Raw genomic sequence first — 13,550 nt, 5'->3', positions numbered from 1 at the left:
GTGGTGCAGCGTGTTCCCAGGGATTGTCACGGACCCTCAGCTGTGAGAAGGTTTTCAGCCTCTGAATGTGACTACATGTGTCCTCATTCACTGACAGCAAGTAGAAATCAGAGAGAATGTAAGTAGCCAGCGTCTGTAAGAAGGAGCCGTCCTGAGTATTACACCGTTATCACGCCTTATTTACATAGGACTGCCGGAGCCTCAAGGTGAAGATAAGTGCAATCTGGAGTACGAGGATCAGCGCGGCGCACACTGTACGTGTGATACGGCCACCACCTCTGGGCGGACTCACTGTTTGGTTTTCACATTTTCCCTCTTCAGTGTTTTTGCTCTTGTTTACAATTTTCAGTATTTCATAAGATTTTATACTTTTACTAGATGGTGGCCCGATTCTAATGCATCGGGTATTCTAGAATATATATGTAGTTTATTTATGAAGTTTTCAGAATAATGCAATTTACACACAGGATTCAGCCGGCCGGCTGCGACCAATTAGCGAAGCATGGTTCAAATTCCACGCCAATTCGCGGGCGGACTGCGCCTGTCGCTGATTGGTCACACCCGGCCACGAACAATCAGTGAAGCCAGGGCCGCCTCCAGGTTTTTGAGGGCCCCGGGCGAAAGAGTCTCAGTGGGCCCCCTCTTTAACACATACCACAATTCATGATGCACAGATACAGCAGAGAAATATAGCACAGCCAAGTAGCATATAACACAGCCTACGTAGTATATAACACAGCCCATGTAGTATATAGCACAGCCACGTAGTATATAGCACAGCCACGTGGTATATAACCAGCCACGTAGAATATTGCCCAGCCACGTAGAATATTGCCCAGCCACGTAGTATATTGCCCAGTCACGTAGTATATTGCCCAGTCACGTAGTATATTGGCCAGTCACGTAGTATATTGCCCAGCCACATAGTACATTGCCCAGCGACGTAGTATATTGGCCAGTCACGTAGTATATTGCCCAGCTACGTAGTATATTGCCCAGCGACGCAGTATATTGGCCAGTCACGTAGTATATTGGCCAGTCACGTAGTATATTGCCCAGTCACGTAGTATATTGGCCAGTCACGTAGTATATTGCACAGCCACGTAGTATATTGCCCAGACACGCATGTAACAGGTTAAAAAAGACTTACCGTATTTTTCGGACTAAAAGACGCACTTTTTCCCCCCCAAAAAAGGGGGGAAAATGGGGGGTGCGTCTAATAGTCGCAATGCAGGCTTACCTAGGTGGCAGAGGTGCGGTGGCAGAGGTCCGGTGGCAGAGGTGCGGTTGCGGGGGTGTGGCGGCAGAGGAGGCGCAGTAAGCGGGGTCCCTTTCCCCGGTATGGTGATGCAGCAGGCCCGGTATGCAGCAGAGCCGGGTGAATCCTCTTGTTATCGGTGGTGGCGGCCATTTTCCGGAGGCCGCGCGTGCGCAGATGGAGCGCTCTGCCTCCCGGGGCTTCAGGAAAATGGCCGCCGCGATCTCCATCTGCGCACGCGCGGCCTCCCGCTGCCATTTTCCTGAAGCCCCGGTAGCAGAGCGCTTCATCTGCACACGCGCGACCTCAGGAAGATGGCCGTGCCCACCGATAACAAGAGGATTCACCAGGCTCTGCTGCATACCGGGCCTGCTGCATCACCATACCGGGGAAAGGGACCCCGCTTCCTGCGCCTCCTCTGCTGCCACACCCCCGCCACCGCACCTCTGCCACCGGACCTCTGCCACCGCACCTCTGCCACCTAGGTAAGCCTGCATGGTACGCCAGGGACCCCTCTCACGCCATACCTCTCACTGCACCTCCTGATCCCAGCACCTCCTGATCCCAGCACCTCCTGATCCCAGCACCTCCTGATCCCAGCACCTTCTCATCCCAGCACCTCCTGATCCCAGCACCTCCTGATCCCAGCACCTCCTGATCCCAGCACCTCCTGATCCCAGCACCTTCTCATCCCAGCACCTTCTCATCCCAGCACCTTCTCATCCCAGCACCTCCTCATCCCAGCATCACCCCACCTTGCCTCCTGTGACCCTGCTCTGCCACCGCCATAAGATACTGTAAATTCGGACAATAAGACGGACCCCCATGTTATAAAAAATCTTTTTTTCTGCAATTTTCACCCCAAATTTGGGGTGCGTCTTATGGTCCGGTGCGTCTTATAGTCCGAAAAATACGGTAAAATAAAAAATAAACATATACTCACCTTCCGAGGGCCCCTTGTAGTCCTGGCGCCTGTGTGCGGTGTACGCGGCAGCTTCCGGTCCCAGGGTTGGTATGAGCGCAGGACCTGTGATGACATCGCGGTCACATGACCGTGATGTCATGGCAGGTCCTTCTCGCATAGCATCCTTGGCACCGGAACCTGCCGCTTGCACTGCCGAGGACAGGACGCCACGTCAGAGGGTGAGAATAACGTTTTTTTTTTTTATTATTATTTGTAACATTAGATCTTTTTACTATTGATGCCGCATAGGCAGCATCAATAGTAAAAGGTCACACAGGGTTAATAGCTGCGTTAATGGAGTGCGTTACACCGCGGCATAACGCGGTCCATTAACGCTGCCATTAACCTTGTGTGATGGCTGACTGGAGGGGAGTATGGAGCGGCCATGTTGCCGCCGGACTGTGCCCGTCGCTGATTGGTCACGGCAATGGTCGTGGACGTTTTGCCACGACCAATCAGCAACTTGGATTCCATGACAAACAGAGGCCACGACCATTGAATATCCGTGACAGAAAGACAGACAGAAAGACAGACTGAAGTGACCCTTAGACAATTATATAGTAGATTAACAAATCAATAAAGAGGCCGAATCATCAAAGTTATTAAACCATGAAAACTGAGAAACAGCTTTGAAAATTGGCAAACTTTGTGTTCCTCCGTCCGTGCCCCCCAGAGAAAGAGCACGGAGGAGCGCGAAAGATAACGCCAGCTAATAGAGGCGCCAAACTCATCAAGTGCCGAGCGCCTCATAATGATCCCAGGGCGTGAACTCCGTCTTGTTCTATGCCAGGCTACATGAATCGGCTCCTTAGTTAATGTGACGCCTCAATATTACCAGCGCTGCCCCTCATTCTCCAGACTCTTGCCCCTTATTCTCCACACATCTGCCCCTCATTCTCCAGACTCATGCCCCTTATTCTCCACACTCCTGCCCCTTATTCTCCACACATCTGCACCTCATTCTCCAGACTCCTGCCTCTTATTCTCCACACTTCTGCCCCCTATTCTCCACACTCCTGCCCCTTATTCTCCACACTCCTGCCCCTTATTCTCCACACTTCTGCCCCTTATTCTCCACACTCCTGCCCCTTATTCTCCACACTCCTGCCCCTTATTCTCCACACTCCTGCCCCTTATTCTCCACACTTCTGCCCCTTATTCTCCACACTCCTGCCCCTTATTCTCCACACATCTGCACCTCATTCTCCACACTTCTGCCTCTTATTCTCCACACTTCTGCCCCCTATTCTCCACACTCCTGCCCCTTATTCTCCACACTCCTGCCCCTTATTCTCCACACTTCTGCCCCTTATTCTCCACACTCCTGCCCCTTATTCTCCACACTCCTGCCCCTTATTCTCCACACTTCTGCCCCCTATTCTCCACACTTCTGCCCCCTATTCTCCACACTCATGGCCCTTATTCTCCACACTCCTGCCCCTTATTCTCCACACTTCTGCCCCTTATTCTCCACACTCCTGCCCCTTATTCTCCACACTCCTGCCCCTTATTCTCCACACTTCTGCCCCTTATTCTCCACACTCATGGCCCTTATTCTCCACACTCCTGCCCCTTATTCTCCACACTCATGGCCCTTATTCTCCACACTCCTGCCCCTTATTCTCCACACTTCTGCCCCCTATTCTCCACACTCCTGCCCCTTATTCTCCACACTCCTGCCCCTTATTCTCCACACTTCTGCCCCTTATTCTCCACACTCCTGCCCCTTATTCTCCACACTCCTGCCCCTTATTCGCCACACTCATGGCCCTTATTCTCCACACTCCTGCCCCTTATTCTCCACACTTCTGCCCCTTATTCTCCACACTCCTGCCCCTTATTCTCCACACTCCTGCCCCTTATTCTCCACACTTCTGCCCCTTATTCTCCACACTCATGGCCCTTATTCTCCACACTCCTGCCCCTTATTCTCCACACTCCTGCCCCTTATTCTCCACACACATGGCCTTTATTCTCCACACTCCTGCCCCTTATTCTCCACACTCCTGCCCCTTATTCTCCACACTTCTGCCCCTTATTCTCCACACTCCTGCCCCTTATTCTCCACACTCCTGCCCCTTATTCTCCACACTTCTGCCCCTTATTCTCCACACTCCTGCCCCTTATTCTCCAGACTTTTACCCTTTCCCACGTCAGCTGTATATCGGCTTCTGGGCAGATCCTGACTGATGGCCGCTCGTTCTTGTCTCATCAGAGCTCGGAGTTATCACAATTTTTGGGTTTTGTCACTTTGATGATTGTCCACAGGTTCTTAATGGGAGGCGATCTGGACTCAGAATGTAAAACGTTTTGCTCACTGAGCCACTTAATTATCAGTTTTGCATTGTGACCGGGTCCCCTTCATGGAGGAAAAAGCATCATCCCAACATTGTCCTGGATGATGGGAGAAGTTGTTCTTGGATGTGGTTTAAATTCTGTTCTATATTCATGGCCGTGTTCTTAGGTAAAATTGTGAGTGATCCCCTCCATGGATGAGAAGCCCCCGCACATTGTGAGTGATCCCCTCCATGGATGAGAAGCCTCCACACATTGTGAGTGATCCCCTCCATGGATGAGAAGCCCCCACACATTGTGAGTGATCCCCTCCATGGATGAGAAACCTCCACACATTGTGAGTGATCCCCTCCATGGATGAGAAACCTCCACACATTGTGAGTGATCCCCTCCATGGATGAGAAACCTCCACACATTGTGAGTGATCCCCTCCATGGATGAGAAGCCCCCGCACATTGTGAGTGATCCCCTCCATGGATGAGAAGCCCCCGCACATTGTGAGTGATCCCCTCCATGGATGAGAAGCCTCCACACATTGTGAGTGATCCCCTCCATGGATGAGAAGCCCCCACACATTGTGAGTGATCCCCTCCATGGATGAGAAACCTCCACACATTGTGAGTGATCCCCTCCATGGATGAGAAACCTCCACACATTGTGAGTGATCCCCTCCATGGATGAGAAACCTCCACACATTGTGAGTGATCCCCTCCATGGATGAGAAGCCCCCGCACATTGTGAGTGATCCCCTCCATGGATGAGAAGCCCCCGCACATTGTGAGTGATCCCCTCCATGGATGAGAAGCCTCCACACATTGTGAGTGATCCCCTCCATGGATGAGAAGCCCCCACACATTGTGAGTGATCCCCTCCATGGATGAGAAACCTCCACACATTGTGAGTGATCCCCTCCATGGATGAGAAACCTCCACACATTGTGAGTGATCCCCTCCATGGATGAGAAACCTCCACACATTGTGAGTGATCCCCTCCATGGATGAGAAGCCCCCACACATTGTGAGTGATCCCCTCCATGGATGAGAAGCCCCCGCACATTGTGAGTGATCCCCTCCATGGATGAGAAGCCTCCACACATTGTGAGTGACCCCCTCCATGGATGAGAAACCTCCACACATTGTGAGTGATCCCCTCCATGGATGAGAAGCCCCCACACATTGTGAGTGATCCCCTCCATGGATGAGAAACCTCCACACATTGTGAGTGATCCCCTCCATGGATGAGAAACCTCCACACATTGTGAGTGATCCCCTCCATGGATGAGAAACCTCCACACATTGTGAGTGATCCCCTCCATGGATGAGAAGCCCCCGCACATTGTGAGTGATCCCCTCCATGGATGAGAAGCCTCCACACATTGTGAGTGATCCCCTCCATGGATGAGAAGCCCCCGCACATTGTGAGTGATCCCCTCCATGGATGAGAAACCTCCACACATTGTGAGTGATCCCCTCCATGGATGAGAAACCTCCACACATTGTGAGTGATCCCCTCCATGGATGAGAATCCTCCACACATTGTGAGTGATCCCCTCCATGGATGAGAATCCTCCACACATTGTGAGTGATCCCCTCCATGGATGAGAATCCTCCACACATTGTGAGTGATCCCCTCCATGGATGAGAAGCCTCCACACATTGTGAGTGATCCCCTCCATGGATGAGAAGCCCCCGCACATTGTGAGTGACCCCCTCCATGGATGAGAAGCCTCCGCACATTGTGATTGATCCCCTCCATGGATGAGAAGCCCCCGCACATTGTGAGTGATCCCCTCCATGGATAAGAAGCCTCCACACATTGTGAGTGACCCCCTCCATGGATGAGAAGCCCCCACACATTGTGAGTGATCCCCTCCATGGATGAGAAGCCCCCGCACATTGTGAGTGATCCCCCTCCATGGATAAGAAGCCTCCACACATTGTGAGTGATCCCCCTCCATGGATGAGAAGCATCCGCACATTGTGAGTGATCCCCTCCATGGATGAGAAGCCCCCACACATTGTGAGTGATCCCCTCCATGGATGAGAAACCTCCACACATTGTGAGTGATCCCCTCCATGGATGAGAAGTCCCCGCACATTGTGAGTGATCCCCTCCATGGATGAGAAGCCCCCACACATTGTGAGTGATCCCCCTCCATGAATGAGAAGCCTCCACACATTGTGAGTGATCCCCTCCATGGATGAGAAGTCCCCGCACATTGTGAGTGATCCCCCTCCATGGATGAGAAGCCTCCGCACATTGTGAGTGATCCCCTCCATGGATGAGAAGCCCCCACACATTGTGAGTGATCCCCCTCCATGAATGAGAAGCCTCCACACATTGTGAGTGATCCCCTCCATGGATGAGAAGCCCCCACACATTGTGAGTGATCCCCCTCCATGGATGAGAAGCCCCCACACATTGTGAGTGACCCCCCTCCATGGATGAGAAGCCCCCGCACATTGTGAGTGATCCCCCTCCATGAATGAGAAGCCTCCACACATTGTGAGTGATCCTCTCCATGGATGAGAAGCCCCCACACATTGTGAGTGACCCCCCTCCATGGATGAGAAGCCTCCACACATTGTGAGTGATCCCCTCCATGGATGAGAAGCCTCCACACATTGTGAGTGATCCCCTCCATGGATGAGAAGCCTCCACACATTGTGAGTGATCCCCTCCATGGATGAGAAGCCCCCGCACATTGTGAGTGATCCCCTCCATGGATAAGAAGCCTCCACACATTGTGAGTGACCCCCTCCATGGATGAGAAACCTCCACACATTGTGAGTGATCCCCTCCATGGATGAGAAACCTCCACACATTGTGAGTGATCCCCCTCCATGGATGAGAAACCTCCACACATTGTGAGTGATCCCCTCCATGGATGAGAAGCCCCCACACATTGTGAGTGATCCCCTCCATGGATGAGAAGCCCCCACACATTGTGAGTGACCCCCTCCATGGATGAGAAGCCTCTGCACATTGTGAGTGACCCCCTCCATGGATGAGAAACCTCCACACATTGTGAGTGATCCCCTCCATGGATGAGAAGCCCCCACACATTGTGAGTGATCCCCTCCATGGATGAGAAACCTCCACACATTGTGAGTGATCCCCTCCATGGATGAGAAACCTCCACACATTGTGAGTGATCCCCTCCATGGATGAGAAACCTCCACACATTGTGAGTGATCCCCTCCATGGATGAGAAGCCCCCGCACATTGTGAGTGATCCCCTCCATGGATGAGAAGCCTCCACACATTGTGAGTGATCCCCTCCATGGATGAGAAGCCCCCGCACATTGTGAGTGATCCCCTCCATGGATGAGAAGCCTCCGCACATTGTGAGTGATCCCCTCCATGGATGAGAATCCTCCACACATTGTGAGTGATCCCCTCCATGGATGAGAAGCCCCCGCACATTGTGATTGATCCCCTCCATGGATGAGAAGCCCCCGCACATTGTGAGTGATCCCCTCCATGGATAAGAAGCCTCCACACATTGTGAGTGACCCCCTCCATGGATGAGAAGCCCCCACACATTGTGAGTGATCCCCTCCATGGATGAGAAGCCCCCGCACATTGTGAGTGATCCCCTCCATGGATAAGAAGCCTCCACACATTGTGAGTGATCCCCCTCCATGGATGAGAAGCATCCGCACATTGTGAGTGATCCCCTCCATGGATGAGAAGCCCCCACACATTGTGAGTGATCCCCTCCATGGATGAGAAACCTCCACACATTGTGAGTGATCCCCTCCATGGATGAGAAACCTCCACACATTGTGAGTGATCCCCTCCATGGATGAGAAGTCCCCGCACATTGTGAGTGATCCCCTCCATGGATGAGAAGCCCCCACACATTGTGAGTGATCCCCCTCCATGAATGAGAAGCCTCCACACATTGTGAGTGATCCCCTCCATGGATGAGAAGTCCCCGCACATTGTGAGTGATCCCCCTCCATGGATGAGAAGCCTCCGCACATTGTGAGTGATCCCCTCCATGGATGAGAAGCCTCCACACATTGTGAGTGACCCCCTCCATGGATGAGAAACCTCCACACATTGTGAGTGACCCCCTCCATGGATGAGAAGCCCCCGCACATTGTGAGTGACCCCCTCCATGGATGAGAAGCCCCCGCACATTGTGAGTGATCCCCTCCATGGATGAGAAGCCTCCGCACATTGTGAGTGATCCCCTCCATGGATGAGAAGCCCCCACACATTGTGAGTGATCCCCCTCCATGAATGAGAAGCCTCCACACATTGTGAGTGATCCCCTCCATGGATGAGAAGCCTCCGCACATTGTGAGTGATCCCCTCCATGGATGAGAAGCCTCCACACATTGTGAGTGACCCCCTCCATGGATGAGAAACCTCCACACATTGTGAGTGACCCCCTCCATGGATGAGAAGCCCCCGCACATTGTGAGTGACCCCCTCCATGGATGAGAAGCCCCCGCACATTGTGAGTGATCCCCTCCATGGATGAGAAGCCTCCGCACATTGTGAGTGATCCTCTCCATGGATGAGAAGTCCCCGCACATTGTGAGTGACCCCCTCCATGGATGAGAAGCCCCCGCACATTGTGAGTGACCCCCTCCATGGATGAGAAGCCCCCGCACATTGTGAGTGATCCCCTCCATGGATGAGAAGCCTCCGCACATTGTGAGTGACCCCCTCCATGGATGAGAAGCCCCCGCACATTGTGAGTGATCCCCTCCATGGATGAGAAGCCTCCGCACATTGTGAGTGACCCCCTCCATGGATGAGAAGCCTCCGCACATTGTGAGTGACCCCCTCCATGGATGAGAAGCCCCCACACATTGTGAGTGATCCCCTCCATGGATAAGAAGCCCCAGCACATTGTGAGTGACCCCCTCCATGGATGAGAAGCCTCCACACATTGTGAGTGACCCCCTCCATGGATGAGAAGTCCCCACACATTGTGAGTGATCCCCTCCATGGATGAGAAGTCCCCGCACATTGTCAGTGTAGTGTAGGATGGGGCGGTGTCAATAATAGTGTAGCATGTTAGTGCAGTATTGTAAAAAAAAAGGGAAGAAGCCAGCACTGCTTATGGTCAGAACGCAATAACTGAAGTGCAATTGCACATAAATTCTAACTGTATTTCAAATATGAGACATTTAGCAAACAATTGATCAATTCTTTGAGTTACCCCGCCACTTCACGGCAATCTCATAATGGGGCAGTCCTAATCTTCGTATTTTATTTACGTTGTGCCATTATGGCTTCCTGAATGTATAAAAAAAAAAAAAAAAAAGGACCACATTAAATGCGAACTGTACCTGGAGCATTTTCAGAATCACTCCCTTGGTGCCAGGAAAGGCAAGCGCAGGTAAAGGCCGATCAGGTCCAGTGCGGACATTTCAGATCTGGCTTCCACACTGCCAAACCCGCACCAAAGATGAAGGGTGAGACAGGCTGAGACACAGGTGCACAATTAACTTGAGCCTGAGGCGGGGCAGGGCTGCTGTGTGTGTGCTGCTGTGAAGCCATAATGGCACAACGTAAATAAAATACGAAGATTAGGACTGCCCCATTATGAGATTGCCGTGAAGTGGCGGGGTAGCTCAAAGAATTGATCAATTGTTTGCTAAATGTCTCATATTTGAAATACAGTTAGAATTTATGTGCAATTGCACTTCAGTTATTGCGTTCTGACCATAAGCAGTGCTGGCTTCTTCCCTTTTTGTTTTTGCAGTGCAGTATTGTACATGGGGCAGTGCGGTGTCGGTAGTGTAGGATGGTGCGGTGCGGTGTCGATAGTTGTGTTGGACTGAGTGGTGCGGTGTCGGTAGTAGTGTAGGATGGTGCGGTGTTGGTAGTAGTGTAGGAAGGGGCGGTGTCAGTAGTAGTGTAGGATGGTGCGGTGCGGTGTCGGTAGTAGTGTAGGATGGTGCGGTGCGGTGTTGGTAGTAGTGTAGGATGGTGCGGTGTTGGTAGTAGTGTAGGATGGTGCGGTGTTGGTAGTAGTGTAGGATGGTGCGGTGTTGGTAGTAGTGTAGGATGGTGCGGTGTCGGTAGTAGTGTAGGATGGTGCGGTGCGGTGTCGGTAGTAGTGTAGGATGGTGCGGTGTTGGTAGTAGTGTAGGATGGTGCGTTGTTGGTAGTAGTGTAGGATGGTGCGGTGTCAGTAGTAGTGTAGGATGGTGCGGTGCGGTGTTGATAGTAGTGTAGGATGGTGCGGTGTTGGTAGTAGTGTAGGATGGTGCGGTGTTGGTAGTAGTGTAGGAAGGGGCGGTGTCAGTAGTAGTGTAGGATGGTGCGGTGCGGTGTCGGTAGTAGTGTAGGATGGTGCGGTGTTGGTAGTAGTGTAGGATGGTGCGGTGTTGGTAGTAGTGTAGGATGGTGCGGTGTTGGTAGTAGTGTAGGATGGTGCGGTGTTGGTAGTAGTGTAGGATGGTGCGGTGTTGGTAGTAGTGTAGGATGGTGCGGTGTTGGTAGTAGTGTAGGAAGGGGCGGTGTCAGTAGTAGTTTAGGATGGTGCGGTGCGGTGTCGGTAGTAGTGTAGGATGGTGCGGTGTTGGTAGTAGTGTAGGATGGTGCGGTGTTGGTAGTAGTGTAGGATGGTGCGGTGTTGGTAGTAGTGTAGGATGGTGCGGTGTTGGTAGTAGTGTAGGATGGTGCGGTGCGGTGTCGGTAGTAGTGTAGGATGGTGCGTTGTTGGTAGTAGTGTAGGATGGTGCGGTGTCAGTAGTAGTGTAGGATGGTGCGGTGCGGTGTTGGTAGTAGTGTAGGATGGTGCGGTGTTGGTAGTAGTGTAGGATGGTGCGGTGTTGGTAGTAGTGTAGGAAGGGGCGGTGTCAGTAGTAGTGTAGGATGGTGCGGTGCGGTGTCGGTAGTAGTGTAGGATGGTGCGGTGTTGGTAGTAGTGTAGGATGGTGCGGTGTTGGTAGTAGTGTAGGATGGTGCGGTGTTGGTAGTAGTGTAGGATGGTGCGGTGTTGGTAGTAGTGTAGGATGGTGCGGTGTTGGTAGTAGTGTAGGATGGTGCGGTGTCGGTAGTAGTGTAGGATGGTGCGGTGTTGGTAGTAGTGTAGGATGGTGCGGTGTCAGTAGTAGTGTAGCATGTTAGTGTAGTATTGTACATGGGGCGGTGTCGGTGGGCTCTGTGTTGCTGCCCGCAGTGAAGCACTTGGCTGTGTCCCCCAGCTGCACCTCTGCTGAGCTCTTGGCTGGGACCCATGGTCCAGGCTCAGGTTTCAGGGTTGGGGGAGGTTTGGCTCTGGGATCGGAGCCGTCTGGCAGCGCACTGCGCTCTCTCAGATTTCTATTTTTCTTCTCAATTTGCTCTGAGTTTTTTGAGTTTTTCCAAAGCAGAAGCCTCCGAAGCTGGACTACAGATCACTATGCTGTGCTGCAGGGGAGTCACTGTGGGGAGATGAAGGTAAGAGGATCGGGGGGCACTGAGCACTCGGGGGGACAGCAACTCCTAGAGTGTATACCATGCAATGTAGGGAGAATGTTAGAGTTGGGAGGGACCTCCGGGGTCATCGAGTCCAACCCCCGGCTCAATGCAGGAGTCCCTAACATCCCAGACAGATGTCTGTCCGGCCTCTGTGTGAAGACCTCCATTGAAGGAGAACTCACCACCTCTCGTGGCCGCCTGTTCCACTAATTGATCACCCTCACTGTCAAAAAGTGATTTCTAATATCTAATCTGTATCTTCTCCCTTTCAGTTTCATCCCATTACTTCTTGTGTTTCCATATGCAATTGAGAATAAAGATTATTATTATTATTTATTTGTATAGCAGCATTGATTCCATGGTGCTGCACATGAGAAGGGGTTACATACAAATTACAGATATCAATTACAGTAAATAAACTACTGTAACAATGACAGACTGATACAGAAGGGCGAGGACCCTGCCCTTGCGGGCTTACATTCTACAGATGATCCTTCTACACTGTGACAGACCCTCAGATATTTGTAGACAGCTATTAAGTCTCATCTTACTCTTCTTTTTTGCATCTAAACATTCCCAAATCCTGTAACCGTTCCTCGTAGGACATACTTTGCAGTCCGCTCACCATCCTGGTCGCTCTTCTCCGAACTTGCTCCAGTTTGTTGATGTCTTTTTTATTATGTGGTGCCCAGAACTGGACCCAGTGTTCAGATGAGACCTGACCAAGGAGGAGTAGAGGAGAAAATTACTTCACGTGATCTAGACTCCGTGCATCTCTTAATACATCCTAGAACTGTGTTTGTCTTTTTTGCTGCTGCATCACACTGTTGACTCCTGTGCAGTCTGTGCTACATTGTATCAGTGCAGTGTACGGAGCAGTGATCTCTGATGTTACATTGTATCAGTGCAGTGTACGGAGCAGTGACCTCTGGTGTTACATTGTATCAGCGCAGTGTACGGAGCAGTGACCTCTGATGTTACATTGTATCAGTGCAGTGTACGGACCAGTGATCTCTGATGTGTTACATTGTATCAGTGCAGTGTACGGAGCAGTGATCTCTGATGTGTTACATTGTGTCAGTGCAGTATACGGAGCAGTGACCTCTGATGTGTTACATTGTAGCAGTGCAGTGTACGGAGCAGTGATCTCGGATGTGTTACATTGTATCAGTGCAGTGTACGGAGCAGTGATCTCGGATGTGTTACATTGTATCAGTGCAGTGTACGGAGCAGTGATCTTTGATGTTACATTGTATCAGTGCAGTGCACGGAGCAGTGACCTCTGGTGTTACATTGTATCAGTGCAGTGTACGGAGCAGTGATCTCTGATGTGTTACATTGTATCAGTGCAGTGTACGGAGCAATGATCTCTGATGTGTTACACTGTATCAGTGCAGTGTACGGAGCAGTGACCTCTGGTGTTACATTGTATCAGTGCAGTGTATGGAGCAGTGATCTCTGATGTGTTACATTGTATCAGTGCAGTGTACGGAGCAGTGATCTCTGATGTTACATTGTATCAGTGCAGTGTATGGAGCAGTGATCTCTGATGTGTTACATTGTATCAGTGCAGTGTACGGAGCAGTGATCTCTGGTGTT

The 13,550-nt window shown here is 51.5% G+C and overlaps 1 protein-coding gene across 2 annotated transcripts in view; it reads left to right on the top strand.

Annotated features, from left to right (window-relative positions):
- Nucleotides 1-13,550, top strand: part of IL11RA (interleukin 11 receptor subunit alpha) — a 175,043-nt gene that overhangs the window by 59,744 nt on the left and 101,749 nt on the right. The window contains exon 1 of one of the 2 annotated variants that reach the window (XM_069745849.1): nucleotides 11,767-11,930. The exons of the other annotated variant lie outside the window; for it this stretch is intronic. Within the exon in view, the coding sequence (XP_069601950.1) occupies nucleotides 11,925-11,930 (6 nt within the window). The 5' untranslated portion in view covers nucleotides 11,767-11,924. Of the gene's footprint in view, nucleotides 1-11,766; nucleotides 11,931-13,550 lie in introns of those variants that run through there. 2 annotated transcript variants of the gene reach the window in all.

The sequence above is a fragment of the Ranitomeya imitator genome, chromosome 1 (assembly GCF_032444005.1).
Source record: "Ranitomeya imitator isolate aRanImi1 chromosome 1, aRanImi1.pri, whole genome shotgun sequence".
Taxonomy (NCBI): domain Eukaryota; kingdom Metazoa; phylum Chordata; class Amphibia; order Anura; family Dendrobatidae; genus Ranitomeya; species Ranitomeya imitator.
The sequence above is the reverse complement of the archived record's forward strand: the minus strand, read 5'-3'. Positions and strand labels throughout refer to the sequence as shown.